The following is a 16,519-nucleotide window of genomic DNA, read 5'->3' as shown; positions in this document are numbered from 1 at the left end:
AACAAAGACCAGGGCCTAAGTGCCCTTAAGAAGCTTCGGGGAGAAAAGGGTGCGCTGGGGTATTCTGCACTTGTCTCATGCATCTGCTAACCAGCAATCAGATGTGCCCCCCCCCCAGGTACGTCAGGAGTATGGGAGGGTCACTGCAAGCTTCTCTGGAGACCAGGCACACAGGGCCATGACCTGGGACACATGCAGCAGCTCAGTCAGGTCTATCGAGGGGGAGACCAGAGTTCAATTGCAGCAGCTTCCTGCCAGGAGACCTGCACCTGGTCCTGGTCCTTCTGGTTCAGGAAGGCTGCCCCAGGACAGAGCTGGAAAAGGGCTGGGGGTGGGTGATCTGGTTTAGGGGCTGGTGAGGAGAACACGTCTGAGGTTCCCTTCGGATCCCTGAAGTCGCCCTGTGCCATCTTTCTTGAATTTCTGCCCAGAATGAGGAAGACAGGAATTCATGGGGTGAGGGACAAAAGCCAGGCCAGGCCCTAGAGGGCACGGAGGCCAGGGGTAACCTGGTCAGTACCAGGATGTGCAGGCGATTAGAAAGCGCACATCATCCAGCGGTCCCCATGGGCCCGGCTCAGGCTGAGGCTGCTGCGGACCCTCTGGCGCTGGAAGCTGGGGCTGCGCGGGCTCCGGGCCTTCCTGGCCACCACTCAGGAGAGCGCCCATGATCTGTAACAGAAGCCCATCAGGCACCAGGCCAGAGCAGGTAACACCCCACCCACCACCAACACCCTACCCGGCCCTCACCTCAGGCAGCGAAGTGAAAGCGGATGTGCCCGAAGCGCGCAGCCTGGGGAGCCCGGCCTGGGAGGAGCAGCGTTATGACGCAGCGGAGTCCTAGAAAAGCCTTCGCACGCCAGGGGCGGGCCCACTGAGCTCGGGAGAGGTTGCGCGACTGGCCAGCCACGCCCAGGACCCCAAGGCTCCGCCCCAACGCCCAGCAGAGCCCTGTTGGAGCCAACCACAGGAGGCGGCCTGGCCTCCAAGGTAGCTAGCTACTCCATCTTCCTCAAGGTCAGACAGGGATATAATACACTAAAACTGTGTGCCTGTGGCCTCACAGGGTGTTCGCCCGCGTAGGGAGATTAGTGATTCTCATTCTATGGCAGAAGATGGGTTACAATGTAATCCCAGAGGGCGTCACAACTTCCTCTTGTTCACCTTTTCTTAGATGGGGTTTCACTGTGTATACTTTGTCCTAGAACTCATGTAGCCAGGCAGGCTGGATCTCACAGATCCACTTGCCTTTCCTCTGGGACTAAAAGTGTGCCCCATCACACTCTTAGGTCTCCCATCTCACTGAGGCAAAGAAAGCATGTCAATCCCACCCGACCTCCCCATGACCCCGGGAAGAGCTGGGCAAGGTGTACCAAACAATGAGCGAGCAGCACACTGAGCGTGGTGGGAGGCAGTTCTTTAATGGGGTGGTCACAAGATAGCAGACTCTCATCCTGGAGCCACAAGAGAAAGGCAGCATGACACAGCAAGCCTTTCTATGACAATAGTCGGGAGATGGCACAGGTGAAGGAGGGTTGGGTACTCAGCCATTCATCTCTGGTAAGCTCTCTGCCATGCCCTGCTGCCAGCACTTGGTACATAGCTCAGGCATGGAAAATAAGCCAAAGTCCAGAGGCAGGAGCCCACACAACAGCGTGGAAGATGACTCATGTGAGGCTGCAGAGAGAAAAGTGTATTATCAGTAGCTGTTTTACAGGATACATGCTGCCCCACCCACAGACCTGTTCTAGTTCAGTAATTGAAAAGCCACACTTGGAACCACACCTGTCCCTACCAAGGTTCCGGGTTTAACTAAATCCTGTATACCAAGGTCTAGCCTAAAAACTCTCCATGTTTGAAAAGTAAAATCAATTCTTTCCTCATCGGGCCACCTTCCTCCAATTTATTCAATTACTGATCATGACCTCAAGCTCTGAACGTAAGAGATAGAAGCAAGGAAGGTCAGTGAGAACAAGATGTACCTAGACTAGCATCTCAGAGGCCAGGCTGAGGCCAAAACTTTGGTCTCCTTTTCCAAAACTCCCTATTACAGAGGATGCAAAGGCCACAGATACTAGACTGGAAACAGATCTGCTCTACAAGGATTAAGTGAAATCACTCTTATTGGAGGTAGCAATCACTTCCTGATAATGAGACTGAAATATTTATTGTATATGCAGGCATGCACAGAGGTTGATGTCACATGTCTTTCACAGCTGCTTCTCCAATTATTTTTTGAGACAGGGTTTCTCAATGAACCTGGAGCTCATCACTTCTGCTAGACTGACTGGCCAGTGAGCCCTAGTACTGGAGTTATAGACATGTGGCACAGAACCCAGATTTTATGTGGGTGCTGGGAATACTGCTTGCACAGCAAGGACTTTACCCACTCACTACTACCTCCCCATGCCAATCTGGCATCTTCATTGTGAAGTCTTAGGTATCTAAAACCATATCCAAAAACCAAAGGAAACTGACTAATGAAGTTTCCCTTCCTCTCCATACCCTTTCCTTTCTATTGTCTAACAGCATAGACAAGGACTGCCAGGAACACACTGACCAATGGCTAGCTGCTCTGCTTCACTTTAATATGGTTTCTATAGTTGACAACAATTTGCTGTAGTTTTTTTGATAGGTATCAATTATTAAGTTACAGAAACTTCTTTTCAGTTGTTACTAAGTTTTTGTTCTTTAATGACTGTCACTGTCTCCTTACAAAATTCCATGTTCCAAACAAAGGACAGGGTGTGTTCTGATCCCATTAATTCTGTCTGGCACGTAAAACGCTGTTGAACAACTTCTCAGGCTGGATGTAGCTCAACAGTACAGTGTTTGCCTAGAGTGTATTAACTCTCAATTGTTCACCAGCTCTGATAGCAAAGAGTACCAAAATGTCCTCACATAGCCAGGTGTGGTGGCACACACCTTTAGTCACAGCAACTCACCAACACACCATCTTTTAAAGAATCAAACAGTGTTGGGCCATATTCCATACCTACAGTCAGAACCTCAGAGAGTACACTAAGAATTTACATAAACAAGCAACCCAACATCCATGAAAGCCCAAACAAAAATCTCAGGCTAACAACCCAAACTTCCTGATACTGGAATTTAAAACCCTCAGCCTTGGGAAAACGTTTATCCTTCACATACTTAAGTGTTTTCCCATCTCTCTAGCTGTATGAGGGTCTTCCTCACTCTCTTCTCCATGTGTAAGCATCTCCTCATCCCCTGAAACAGACTAAATATCACTCATGAAACTTCTATAATCCCCCAAAACTTCCCACCAGTTTCACAGCTGCCCATATGGGGACAGTTAAGGAACTGTGTGTTTCTCATTTAACAGCTAAAAGTTGCGTACAGCAACTTTATCTCCCACCTACACTGTGAACCCCTCAGGGACAGGATATAGAACTACACTCCGTGATTCACCCCATGCAGCTTTGTCCATGGGCATCAGGGCAAACAAAGGCAACAGGATAAAGGGAAAGTCCTTCCATGGTAAGCAAAGGGTCTGTTTTCTTGTCACTTTCGAGTTTTTATCCTCACAGAGGTGTAGTTGAGCATGGTATGACTTAGGAAAGGTCCCTAGCAGTCTGAGAGGAAGGAGGCCAAACTACCCAGCATCTGCTCCTGCTGCTCTTCCAGAGAAGAGTCAAGTCTTGGTCCAGCCTCCCGAGTGATGAAAGTGAGCAACCACACCCAGCCAGGCTGGCTTTGTAATCCACAGAAGCCCAGACCAGTGGTTCTCAACCTCTCTAATGCCGTGACCCTTTAATATTCCCCATGTTGTAGTGACCCCCCAAACCATAAAATTATTTTCGTTACTATTTCGGAAATGTACCTTTGCTACTGTTATGAATCATAATGCAATTATCTTATATATAAGATATCTGATACACAACCCTGGGAAAGGGTCATTCAACCTCCAAAGGGGTTGAGACCCACAGGTTAAGAACCACTGGTCTGTCCTGGAGAGGTGGCTCAGAGGTTAAGAACACTGGCTGCTCTTCCAGAGGTCCTGAATTCAAGTGCCACCAGCTCACAACCATCGGTAATGAGAGCCATGTGGTAATACTGCGAGTCTTTAATCCCAGTACTTGGGAGGCAGACGCAAGTGAATCTCAGTGCATTCAAGGTCAGCCTGGTCTATAGAGCAAGTTCCGGGGCACCCAGGACTATTACACAGAGAAACCCTATATCAAGAAGCAACAACAACAACAGATAATAAAAAATTAAAAAAGAAAAACACAACCCCAAACATACAAAGAAAAACCAACCCCAAAAAACCACTGGTTTAAACCATGATTTCAATATAAAATACACCTGCAGCCTACTTAAGAGCATCTTTAGCAATCTGGGGTCCTCTCAGTGATTAAGAGGAGCCTCTCACCTTCCCTAGCCAACCACTCACAGGCAAATACAAACTGCAAAACATGGCCAGTGATCAAGTGAGATGGACCACAGGAAAGGTCTGCATAGAAAGCCCAGTGTCCAAGAAAGACTGAGTATGAACAGATGCCAAGGAATATTTGTAGCTCTAAGTCAGTATGCACACACACTCTCACATTTGGAGAAAACTCCCAAACACAACATGGCTGTTTTCAAGAATGCATCTTCTTCCTCTCCCCTCAAAGACAAAGTGAGCCGGGCATGGTGGCACATGCCTTTAATCCTAGCACTTGGGAGGCAGGGGCAGTGTAGATCTCTGAGTTCCTGGCTAGTCTGATCTACAGAGCAAGTTCCAGGACAGCCAGGATTACACAAAGAAACCCTGTCTCAAAACAAAACAAAAGAGTATCAAGAAACAAAAACAAAACAGGGGAAGTTACCTGTCAATGAGGGAGTCCCGCATGCTGGTGGCAATCGTACTAGGCTTGGCCTCATTTAGCTTGAAGACGCTCTCCACCACTGACAGCTCTGTGCTGGTTGTGTCCAGACCACAGAAAGCACACCAATCGTTCACTACCATCCCAGCAGCAATCACCTCGCTCCCTCGGTTCACAGTGCCTGCCTGCAGAGGGTGTGAGCTCAGCATAAGTCATGACACCAAAAGCAAATTCTCTTACCTCAAGTAAGCACTCTTTTCCCAAAGTTGTTCCATGTCTCAAAGCCCAATACCTTTTTTTTTTTTTTTTTTTTTTTTTTTTTTTTTGGTTTTCTGAGACAGGGTTTCTCTGTGGCTATGGAGCCTGTCCTGGAATGAGCTCTTGTAAACCAGGCTGGTCTAGAACTCAAGATATGACTGCCTCTGCCTCCCCAGTGCTGGGATCAAAGGTGTGCCCCACCACTGCCCGGTCCCCAGTCCCAAATTAAGGAAGGTAATGATCCAGATTACCAAGGACTGACGTAAGGGACTGCATCTAGCTGACAGAAGTCAGAGTACTTACCACAAGGGGAACCTGAAGAAGGGATGAGAGCTCATCCTGGTCCTCGATTGAAGTCTTGGGGTGCACCAGACCGCCTTGATTACTGAAGACACAGTAGCTCCCTACTAACACCTGGTCAGCAACTGTCTGTCTGAAGACCTCCACCTTGAGCACATCAGCCAGGATTTCTTCTGTCTCCTGCTGGCCAAAGGTACTGTGCCCAGGATCCAGAACATGTAGGCCAAGTATCCAGGGGTTCTCTAAGCAACCCAGACTCGGTTTCCCGAGTCCCTTTTTACTAAACATCTGCACATGGAAGCCTCACAGAGCAAGACTTGGGTGTGACTAAGAGTCTAGGCTCAGCCTGGAGCCCCTAAAACCTAAGCAAGCCCTGAAAAACATGAGTTTTGGCTCCATGTCACCCTTTCACTAATACACACCCTACTCAACTGTCAACCATCATAGCCCATGGCTCAAGACTGAATAGGCCAATCTCCCCAATCCTGAAGAATTAATGCCCTCCCCAGCTTGATAACGACACACAAAGGTCTTACTATTCCTATGAGAGTAAGAAACTTGAATGCTGAGATAACTAAGAAAATACACAAATGAAAACCTCAATTCCTGCCTTGGGAGAATAATGGTTAACCACTAGCTAGGCTAGTCCTGTAACTTCCAGACCAAGCTGCCACCTCACCCTGTCCAAGTCTGGGTGGACCAAGGCCACATAGTCATTGCAGGTGGTAACATTGCCAAGGGCTGAGAGGCGCTCCTCCACCCGCCGTATCTGCACCGAATCTGGAAGGCTGTTGCGGATATGCTGCAGCTCCTGGTCCGTGGTGTTGTTGGGTACCAATAGCCCATGCCTGTTCCCTGGAGGGAGCAAAATTGTAAGGTGGGATAAAGATAAACCATGAACATAGGAAATGCTTCCTGGGATATCTCCCATTCTAGCCCAATTAGCTTTCCTAGGAGAGCTGTAAGCCGAAGGCCTAACCTGCAGATCCATATATGACCATATATGAACCATGGGTCCCCTGAACAGGCCTCAGATGGCCAGGAATCTATCCCAACAGACATCACCTATCTCATCATTATCAACTGGCAGTCAGGGGAGGTCAAGACTAGCAAGGAAGGCACTTGGTATTACATTTTGCTAACATTACACACCTACCTGAATAGCTAAACATTTTCAAAGATCACCAAGTGATAGCAATAATACATGGAACAAACTAAAACTATGCTCTGACAGGACCATACAATGGCCAGCACAGATAATTACTGGCGTCATCATCTACTAAACTGCCACATACCCTGTGACTATTTCATTCCATTCATAGGTATTATATAGCCCAAAGAGTACTTACACATATGCTCATATTTACAGAGTAACTATTCCTAAAACACCAAACTAAAAATTACCTAGATACTTGTTATCATTACAAAGACTTCTGCCTAGACTTAAGAACCACAGTTCTGAACTTCAAGTTACTTTTCATTAAAACAGAACAAAGACCAGGCTAAAAAATCTCCCCTTATCATGTTAGAATTTGATTCATATCCGAAGAGCACGGTTAAAGGTCAGGATTTTTATTATTATAGGTCAGAGTACTGAAGCAAATAAGAAATGATGTAGCGTCATCACACATGCTTAACGCTTAGAAATTTTTTTGAAGTACATAAAAGTATGAATAATCCCAACATGCAGAAACCCCCCCCCCAAAAAAAAAGGGTGTGTGTGACACCAATGGCACAGAGCCAGGTTAAATGCTTATCCATGCTGGCACACACACGCTAATCCCAAAACTTGGGTAATGGATGCAGGAGTATCAGGAGTTCTAGGCCATTCCCATGGAAGGATCAAAAACCAAAACTGAAAGTTGGAGTCTATTCAACAGTGCTTACAGGTCAAAGTGTAAGGGTTCCATTCAAGAGATGTTAGAGAATGTAAGATGTAAACGTAGCTGAATAGTATGACCTGGGAATCTTAATTATTTCGATGAGGCAGAAATTAATGCTCAAAAACATGAAGCAACTTGTCCATAACCAAAGGCAGGAGAGATGAAATTCAGTCATCTAGGAGTGGAACTTGGTGAGTGAGTCACATAGCTCTGAGTGTCAGCTTCCTCAACAGACAGACTAGAGTAATCCCTACTTTCCAGCATCGCTGTGGATAAAAAATGCGACTAAGAAGGGAGGCACTTAATGCTACTTTGGTACGACTATTCTCAGGAAGTCTGCAGTCAGACTGAGTCCCACCCACCCCTGAAAGAGTCCGGAGTCCACCGAGATCGCAAGCCTGGAGATCCCGAGATCGCAAGCCTGGAGATCCCCAGATCACTGGGGTAAGCTCCAGGAGTTAATGATTCATTCCCCTGGGCGTCTTCCACCTGTCTTACCTACACACATGCGCCCGATGATTCGGCAGCCGGCGATGGATGCATGCACCACAGGGATGGTTTCTGAGAGCTCGCCCTCGAACACACTGTGGAAACATGGAGTCACTGGTTACTGGGGCCCCTCACTCTGCCGGACCTCCCGCTCTCGGCATCCCTTCCCTTCCAGCCACCACAGGACCAGGAGCTCGGGCCTCACCTGTAGAAGTTCTCTGACCCTCCGATAGCCACCAGGCAGTAGGTGTTGGTGAGCTTGGCAAAACAACCGACCTCACAGTTGTTCTCGAACGACGCTCTGACCGCCATGGGAGCCTGGGGGTGCGCGACTGCGGGTTCTGGGACGACGGACCCTCTCAGGAGCCGGGTCAACCCACCTCGCTCCCGCAGGCCCCGCCCTCCCGGACCTCGGGTCGCGCTCCCGGGACCCCTCCTGGCTCTCCTGCCCCAAACCCTCCCGCCTCGGGGCCGGGAATCGACGCCGGCCGCCCTGCGCCCCAGCTCACCGAAGGACTCCAATGTCCACACGCTGCAACAACTTCTCCCGTAACTAGCTTTCCGTTTCCGCCTCCTCCCAAGCGGGCTTCCGGGAGCACGCGGGAGCCAAGCCAAGCATGCGGCCTCTCTAAACCCACCCTTTGGGAGGACTCTATGGTTGCTAGCGCTTTGGCTCGGCCCCGCCCAACCCCGCCTCCGGATCCTTTTCTTGCTTTCGTGGTGATTTCTCCCCCCATTGGGTCTTTTTTTTTTTTTTTTTTTTTTTAGATCTGAGACTGAGCAGATGAGAATGTCGAGGGAAAGAGTAGCCAGTGCTGTCTGGCTGAAGATGGATTGATTAAGGACGTATTTACCGAATAAATACATAATAAATACCGAATAACCCTGCCCAGAGAAGGGGCAGGTTTGGGAAAGGAGATGATCCCAGCCTGGCCATGCTGATGGAAATGCCAGTCTGGGGCACATGCAACAGGCAGGGGCTGAGGATCGATTTGGGGCAATGATCACCCAGGAGAGTGTCCGGTAGGGAGAAACAAGACCAAGATAAAGTGGTTGGAGGAGGCATGCTGAGAGCCGTAAGAAACAGGCTGAAGAAGACATTGGAGAGAGAGGGAGATGTGTGACGCTGGGTGTTTGGGGAGACTAAAGAAGGGGTCTAGGGTGGGTTCTGATTTGCTTCCTTGATGTGTTCTTACACATATCACACACACACACACACACACTCACACCAGCAGCCATCATCTGTCCTGGGGATAGTGGTGTAGCCCTTTTTCATAGGTAAACTTGGCTCAGGGTGTCTCAGAATGCCACAGCAAAGAAGGAAGACCCCCTTACCTCTCAGACCCTCTTTATGCCTTTCATTCTTCTCCAAGGAACCCTGCGAATCCAACCCCATCTTGTAATCCCACAACTTAGAAGACATCAGGTTGCTACTGGCTCTAACCATATCTGCCTTTATTGATTTGTACCATGCCTTGTCTCAGGCAGGTGGTGAGTTCAGGAGAAAGCCCCATGGCCAGCTGCAGCCTGAGCTTCGAGAGACATTCAGCAAGTGGCTTGTGTATGTGTGTCTAAGTGTCCATCCTCAGGTTCTGCCATCTTCCCCAGCTCGCCCCAGACTTGCTCATTGAGCCCTCTTTCCATCTTACTCTAACTCTCTTCTCCATCTGCTCTGTCGCTAACCTCATCCTTCAGGAGCTGCCTCAAAGTCAGCTTCCCTCTGATAGACTCTCCTGGTCACTCCACCATCTCCATGACCTTCCGTCCCTAGTACACTTTTCCATTTGATACAGCTCTGCCTCATTTTCCGTAGTTTATGCATTTAAGCAGCAGCCCTTGGGGTCTGCATCTAAGCAATCTTGCAGCTCTAAGGCATGTTCAGGTCAGGGCTTTATAAGCAGACTTGGGATGGGGGCCATATGTGTATTTATAGTTTGTGAATCTCAAGGGGGTTCTGCAGTGTTTACTGAATGCATGTATTTTCTGTGTCCATTCGTTTAGGCAGACAAGACTGAGTCCCTATAACTAAAGTTCTGTTTGAGTTAATCACATAGACCTATGTGAACTCACTGTGTGAATCTATGGGTATATCTAGTCACTGTTCTGTGTCTACTGTATGGGCACTCGGGGCATCCTTGTAGTGTTTGTATTTTATGTACAAACAAAATACATATTTAAAGCCAGGGGTCACTAGATTGGCAGAGTTCCCTACCCTGTCATTTACTTGGATCTGCCTCCAACTTAACCATCCAAACTCTGGACTTAAGCTCCCACATTTATAAAAAATGGGAAGAATATCTTCCAGACTCTTTGGCCTCTGGGGCAGAAAGAACATGAGGAAAGAAACGTCATCCTTTGGAAGGTGTCACAAGATGCACACATTGTGCTACCGCTGTGGCTCTAAAGCCTACCACCTCCAGAGGTTGACCAGTGCAAGAGAAAGTGTAATGGGGTGCCAAGGCCAAGAGATGAAACACCGCTGGGACTAGGTGGATGAGGCACCCAAACATTGTCTGTTTCAGATTCAGACATGGATTCCGGAAAAAAACAAAACAAAACAAAACAACCCAACAACATTGAAGCCCAAGAGGGCAGCTGTTGCGCATCCAGTTATTCTTGAGGGTTTCAATCAGCCATAAAGTAAATGTTCTTGTTTCAAAAACAAAACAACCAGGGGTGAAGAATAATACTTAATATAGCCATATGCCAATAAGAGCTCCATCTAGAGGATATGGAGAACGAGAATAACTGGTGTGCAGCGCCCAGCCCCAGTGACATACAGAAAGCATTCAGTAGCTCTGGGTTCTGTTTGTATGTATGCCTGCGCATGTGTGTGTAAGTCTGGAGCCCAGCGAGTATCTGACCTGAGCTACTAGATGCCTCCCTCCCTCATGCAGCACCCCAGCCTTATACTCTCATGCCACGGTCTCTGACCTGAACATGTCAACTCTCTGAGGATGGAGGGAGACTCTGTCCCTGCTAGGAGCAGAGTTAGGACTCAAAACGACTTCGGAGCTGCTTGAATTTGGACTTGTTGTACTTAGTGATGAGGTCCAGTTTGCTGTGGCCCAAGGTCAGCCGTTTCTCAGGTGCAAATAGGTCATTGCTACTACCATTTTGATGGCCACTTATGGGAGCTCCTGGGAGGCCTGGCTCAGGTCTCTGCCTGGCACTATGTAGTTGATGATACTTGGTGATGAGGTCCAGTTTGCTGTGGCCCAGAGTCAGCCGCTTCTCATCTGCAGAGCCTACTCTGGCCATATGAATTGGGTTTGGTTCTGGGGGACCATTGGGTCCAGGCCCCTCACTCCGGAATGGGCCAAACTTGGTGATCAGGTCCAGCTGACTGTGGCCTAGAGTCTGCCGTCGTTCATCTAGACTCTGCTTGTCAGGCCTGGCTGAAGAATTGGCATTAGGGGGTATTTTAGAGGCCTGGGTCTTGGGGTTTTGTGGCAGGAGGTCCAATTGGACATGGCTGTGGTTTAAGGACAGTTTCCTGTCCTCTAGACTCAGATCACCAGGTCTGAGAGAGCCTGACTCAAGGGCACCCTGGCCCAGGGACAGAAGATCCAGCTGGCTGTAGCTGTGGCTCAGGGACAATCTCCTATCATCTAGGGCCTGCTCACCATGCTGAAGGGAACCTGAATTGGGGGTAACTCTAGAACTGGGGCCTCCTGCTTCTCCTGCTTTAGGGAAGGGGACAATTCGATCTAGGTGGTCATGACTCTGGCTCAGAGATACCTTCTTCTCTTCTACTGTCTCCAGAGCTGTGCCAGGTACCCAGCGACCTCGTGGAAGGACAGGCTCTTGACTTGCTGGGAGCCCATTCTCTGGGAGCCGGGACAGTGCTGGGACACCCCTAGTAAAGTGGAGAAGGGGGCGGGAACATGGGAGCAGAGGTGACCCCACTGCCAGGGTCAAGGGACTGGTACTACAGTGGTTGAGGGCAGGAGAGGACTGGGACCATGGAGATGCCCCCAGCTTGCTCAGGTTGGCCCTGTAGGGTCCAGGAGTTGAGCTATGGTTAGGATCTGAAAGCTGACGGTACAGGGATGGTGGGCCACCGGCTTCATGGAGGGCAGGACCTGGGGACGAGGACCCCATCCCCAGGTCACTGCAGCCACCACCTCCTGGTAGAGCGAGATAGGAAGAACGGCCCAGAAAAGGTGAATGTTTGATACTGCTGAGGCTGTTACTGGAGGGTGAAGAGCCTGCAGCACTTGGAATTCCAGGTCCAAAGGCCAGGGTCACAGGGGGAGGACGAGGTACCCGGGAAGACAGTGGATCCTCGTTACCGCAGAAGCCTTCCACAGGCTGTGACTCGGCATATAGACATCGGAACTCCCGATCAAAGTCTTCCACAATGTGGCCCCTCAGCTGCAGCACCATGCTGGTGTGGGCCTGGCTGCAAAGCCAGGTGAAGCTGGGGACAGAGGGCTAGAGTCAGGAGTCAAAGCACAGAGTCCGGAGCTCAGCAGGGTCAAGGGTGAGAATCTATTTCCCATGTGCAATAGTTACTTTCTGTGCCAAGGCATTAAGTAGAGCGGACTCCCGTCTGCCCCTTGCTCTGCCTGGTCCCTAGCACACAGCAGGTGCCCAGGACATGTTTGAAGGAATGGATGGAAGAAATTCAAAGTGGGCAGACCTGAGGTGCCCTTACTAGATCATGGAGCAGCCCCCAGGCTTCCCTCCCTTTAATCACCTCACCTGTAACTGCCTGCCACCACCTGCTCACAGTCAATGATGACAAACTTCTCCAGGGCCTGCCCGGTAAATCGCCGACCCGCCTTGCTGCAGTACGTGTCTCCGCACGTGCTCCGCACACGCATATTCTGGGCCAAGAGCAGAGGGAGATGGGTGGGAGGGTGACCTTAAGGAAGTGGAGCTCAGGCAGGAGAGATGGCTCAGTAGTTAAGGGCACTCTTTGAGAGGACCTGAGTTCTAGTCCCAGCTCTTCAGTGAGGTGGCTCACCGCTCCCTCTGACTCCTGCACAAGGGCGGACTGACGCCCTCTGCTGGTCTCCATGAGCACCCACACTCACACATATACACCCATAATTTAAAATAATAAAGACAAATTGAAAAAAAGAAGAAGAAAGTGGTGCTTAGGCTATGCCAGTGACCTAAGGAGTCTAGTCCCACACAGTTAAAGGAACCATGTGTTCCATTCCTGCTGACCTCCCCCCACCATGCTCACTGACCACCAGCTGGCCCATCTACACTCACAATCCCCCCTCTTCCCATGGTTGAAGCTCTCAGCCCATACTGACCACAAGGTGCCCCCCATTGAGGTCCATCTTATAACACATCTCCAGGAAGTACTTCAGGTGCTCCTGAGCCAGGAGGAGGTAGACAGGGACACCTCGTCGGCTGGAGGCCTCCATAAGGTCACACAGAAGCTCCATGTCAGTGAATACGTCCATCACCACAGCCACCACCTGAAGGAGGTACGGAAAGTTCAGCCCCAGGCAAAGTTTGGGGTTGGAAACCAAGATGCAACACTGGAATCAGATTTTATTTTATTTGGATAGGGTCTCATTCTGTAACCCACTAATCGAAGCTGGCCTTGAGTTCACTCTGGTCTGAGCCCCATGATCACTGGGGTTAGAGAAATGTGTCACCGAGTCTGCCTTAACCTGGAGTTCTTAGCTTGGGCACAGGGAGAATTGACGGTCTTCTCTGGAGAATTGGAGAAGCCAGGAATCAGAAGAAGCAGACCCCAGTTTTCAGGTTGGTTCCCTGTACTGGCAACAGCTCTGCTCTGGTCTAGGGACTGTCTGAGGCTCTCCTACAAGGGAGAAAGCTGCAATCCAGTGCTGGGGATTTCTGTGTATTTTACCAAACCTCGGTTGCTTTGGAGGCTGCAGAAATGTGGTGCGATACCTTATAGTCACAGCCTCCTTTACTTGCGCCTGTGCTAAGTGCTTCCCATTGACTTGAGAGCTGAGGTGTGTGCCTCCAATACACAGCCTGCAGATGTCCCTTCTTCTCACTGTGTGTGTCTACTGTGAGATGTCCTTCACAGGGCCTAGGAGCAGGAGGGACAGAGACTACCACTGCAGCTTGGAGCCCAAAGGAAGTGGCTTCATATCCATATTCCTCTACTTCCTAGAAGTAGATGGTCTTAGGCTCACCTTGGGAGCCTCAGCTTCCTTGTCTGCTAGTGGAGTGTATCTCAGTTACAAGGGATAAATGTGAAAACGCTGGACTGCACACACCCTGGAAGCTCAATAACCATGCCTTCCCCCTTTCCTGCTGCCTTCTTAGCAAACAGAGAACACTGGGCTATGGGAAAAGAAAACACGTCTAAGGTCACTCTGGCCCAGTAGCCTGACTCTTAGCCCAGGGGCAGAAAAGTCTAATTGGAAGTGAGCAGGAGGAGCACTGGGGATTCTCCAGTAGGCAGCACAGGTCTGGCCAGTGTGGGGGGAGCAGGCTTGAAAGATCAAAGGGGGACAGTGATGACAACAGCAACAACCTCGCTAATTACCCCAATCAGGCTCAGCCCTCCTGTGCCTAGGGCACTGGCAAACTTGCTAGTGAGGCTTTGGAGGTGCAGATGGGATCCTGGCTCTTGGTCTCTGCAGCAGGAGTCTAACCTTATCTCAAACCCTACCAGGGGTTTTCATATCTACTCCCTCATCTGAGTAGGAGCCAGGGCTCCACCAGCGAAGCTACACTGCTATGAGGCTAGGGGCTTCCCAGGGGTGACTGCCCCTTCCTAGTGCCCCCAAGCTCAGTGGCTTCCACTCTTCAGTCCTCCTTAGTGCCAAACTAAGAGCTTTGCCTATGCCAAAACTCATGTGCTCACAGCCTTGCTTCAGGCCCAGCTGTTGGGGGTTGATAGGCAGCTGGGGATAAACTGAGCCATGCTGGGTTAAAGACAGAGACTTCTCCCCCCCCCCCCCCCCCGATCCAGGCTACCTCTCTAGGTAACTTCCTTCTAGCCCTTCTCTGGCCTCAACTTCTTCCTTCCTAAGTCAAGGTTGTAGCTCAAATGTTCACCATGGTTGAATTCTTAGTCTTTAGGGGTGGGGAGGCATAAAACTTTTTGAAGGTCTGGGAAGTACTTCAGAAGTTAAGAATAAGCACTGGCTACTCTTCCAGAGGACCCAGGTTCGATTCCCAGCACATATGGTAGCTCACAACAGTATGTAGTTCTGGTTGCAGGGGATTGGAAACCTTCCTCTAGCCTTCACTGACTGCAGATGTGCACATGGTGCACACACATACAGGCAGGCAAAACAGTCGTGAACACAATATAAAAACAAGTCTTAAACTGGGTAATGGTGGTACACACCTTTAATCCCAGCACTCAAGAGGCAGAAGCAGATGGATCTCTGTGAGTTTGAGGCCAGCCTGGTCTACAGAGCTAGTTCAAGGATAGCCAGGGCTGTGCCACAGAGAAATCCTGTCTCTAAAATAAATAAATAAATCGTCAACAAAAAAACTTTTTTGAGAATCTGATCAAGGCGATAGACTCCCTCCCAAGAAAGACAAGGACTCCTCCCCAAAATTTCCCATGCACTTCCAGGGGTGAAGTTCCAGAGCCCTATGTCCTGTTCTTTGCTTAATTAATGTTCATGAGTGCCAATAGAAAATAAAGTTCCCACCCATCCTCTAACAGCTGGGGATCTAGCAGAGGTCAGAGACTCTAGTCCCAGTACCCCACTTCAGCGTCTGTGTGGCTCAAACTTCCCCGTGAGCACTTCTGTGAAATGAAGGAAGAGGTGAGCTCCTTACCGTGTGGGCCTGGCTGAAGAGGAATCGCAGCAGGTCCTTGATGCTCTTGCCCTTGTCCCTCTGGAAATGAACCACCGCCTGGGTGGGGCTGAAACCTGTGGCCTGTGGCACTTCGGGCCAGCCCAGGTCCAGGTCTGGGGGATCTAAGTCAGAAGCCATGGGGAAGTAGGTGCCTGAGGTAACTTCGGAGAGCATGCTGAGGCGGTCATGCCCTACTGTCTCTGACCCCTGGGCCTCTTTGAGCTCGGGAACCCCGCGCACATGACTGGTCATGTAGTCCACGTCCAGGGCACTCAGGAAAGGCAGTTCCCGCTCTTCAGACACGACCTGCAGGTAGGCAGCCTCGCCCCTCTCTAGGAGGGCATCCGTAGCAAGTCTTGCAGCCTCGCTGTGCTGGAGCACCAGCGGGGAGCTCTCCCTCCACCAGGGCCGCTTTAGCTCCTCCACTCGGCTCCGCAGGGGTCCTGCCATGCCCTGGGTCCCTCCAGGCGCTAGGCTGCTCGATGTGTGCATTCACTTAGTGCCCTAGCCACCCGAGGCTCCATGGCTTGCACCTGGCTTGGCTGCTGTAGGAAGAAGATACTGCCTTCAGCTTGCCAGCCCGGTGTGTGTGGCAGGGCCCCCAAACTGTTGCCACCCTAAGTCGGAACCATGCTCCGCCCCATTGCCCCTGGCCTTGAGAACTTGTCGGGTCAGCCCCACCTGTCTGTCTGCTGTTGGGACTCGCCTGCTCAGGGAAGTGGCAGTGCCAGGCCCTTAAAGCATGCTGCTGGCTCTTCTCCAGGGACTCCTTACAGGGGAATACAGCCACAGCTGCAACCCTGACTCTCAGCGACCAGCCGAATTTAGCGCTCACACACACACACACAATGGGGGGGGGGTGTTCAGGGACACTCACATTCACACACATAGACCATAGTAGATGAGTGATTCAAGACACACAAGCAAATCAGCTAACACGCAGACAACTGACCAGCATGCAGATGTAGGTTATTATAGGTTCATACATGCATTTGA

The 16,519-nt window shown here is 50.3% G+C and overlaps 2 protein-coding genes across 2 annotated transcripts; both read right to left on the bottom strand.

Moving 5' to 3' along the window:
- Nucleotides 1–1,402: 1,402 nt before the first annotated feature.
- On the bottom strand, nucleotides 1,403–8,142 carry Eif6 (eukaryotic translation initiation factor 6). The gene is made up of 6 exons (XM_051188325.1): nucleotides 7,965–8,142; nucleotides 7,769–7,854; nucleotides 6,067–6,242; nucleotides 5,391–5,567; nucleotides 4,833–5,014; nucleotides 1,403–1,677 (listed from the first exon to the last, which is right to left on the bottom strand). Exons 1-6 carry the CDS (start codon nucleotides 8,069–8,071, stop codon nucleotides 1,668–1,670), a joined length of 738 nt encoding a protein of 245 aa, XP_051044282.1. The 5' UTR covers nucleotides 8,072–8,142; the 3' UTR covers nucleotides 1,403–1,667.
- Nucleotides 8,143–10,707: 2,565 nt separating this feature from the next.
- Fam83c (family with sequence similarity 83 member C) lies at nucleotides 10,708–16,112 on the bottom strand. The gene is made up of 4 exons (XM_051188318.1): nucleotides 15,503–16,112; nucleotides 13,030–13,197; nucleotides 12,467–12,591; nucleotides 10,708–12,182 (listed from the first exon to the last, which is right to left on the bottom strand). Exons 1-4 carry the CDS (start codon nucleotides 16,013–16,015, stop codon nucleotides 10,751–10,753), a joined length of 2,238 nt encoding a protein of 745 aa, XP_051044275.1. The 5' UTR covers nucleotides 16,016–16,112; the 3' UTR covers nucleotides 10,708–10,750.
- Between the last annotated feature and the right edge of the window lie 407 nt (nucleotides 16,113–16,519).

Source organism: Phodopus roborovskii, unplaced genomic scaffold (genome assembly GCF_943737965.1).
Source record: "Phodopus roborovskii unplaced genomic scaffold, PHOROB, whole genome shotgun sequence".
Lineage (NCBI taxonomy): Eukaryota > Metazoa > Chordata > Mammalia > Rodentia > Cricetidae > Phodopus > Phodopus roborovskii.
This window is presented reverse-complemented; position numbering and strand designations above follow the sequence as displayed.

Bases quoted from the DNA above. Each gene is read 5' to 3' on its own strand.
- Eif6 (XM_051188325.1), bottom strand. From the start codon at position 8,071: ATGGCGGTCAGAGCGTCGTTCGAGAACAACTGTGAGGTCGGTTGTTTT. The intron at 7,855-7,964 runs GTGAGGCCCGAG...ATGTTTCCACAG, and splicing joins GGGTCAGAGAACTTCTACAG to TGTGTTCGAGGGCGAGCTCT. The intron at 5,015-5,390 runs GTAAGTACTCTG...CACCCTCTGCAG, and splicing joins TTCTTCAGGTTCCCCTTGTG to GCAGGCACTGTGAACCGAGG.
- Fam83c (XM_051188318.1), bottom strand. From the start codon at position 16,015: ATGCACACATCGAGCAGCCTAGCGCCTGGAGGGACCCAGGGCATGGCA. The intron at 13,198-15,502 runs GTAAGGAGCTCA...TACCTCCTTCAG, and splicing joins TCTTCAGCCAGGCCCACACG to GTGGTGGCTGTGGTGATGGA. The intron at 12,183-12,466 runs GTGAGGTGATTA...CTCTGTCCCCAG, and splicing joins GTGGTGGCAGGCAGTTACAG to CTTCACCTGGCTTTGCAGCC.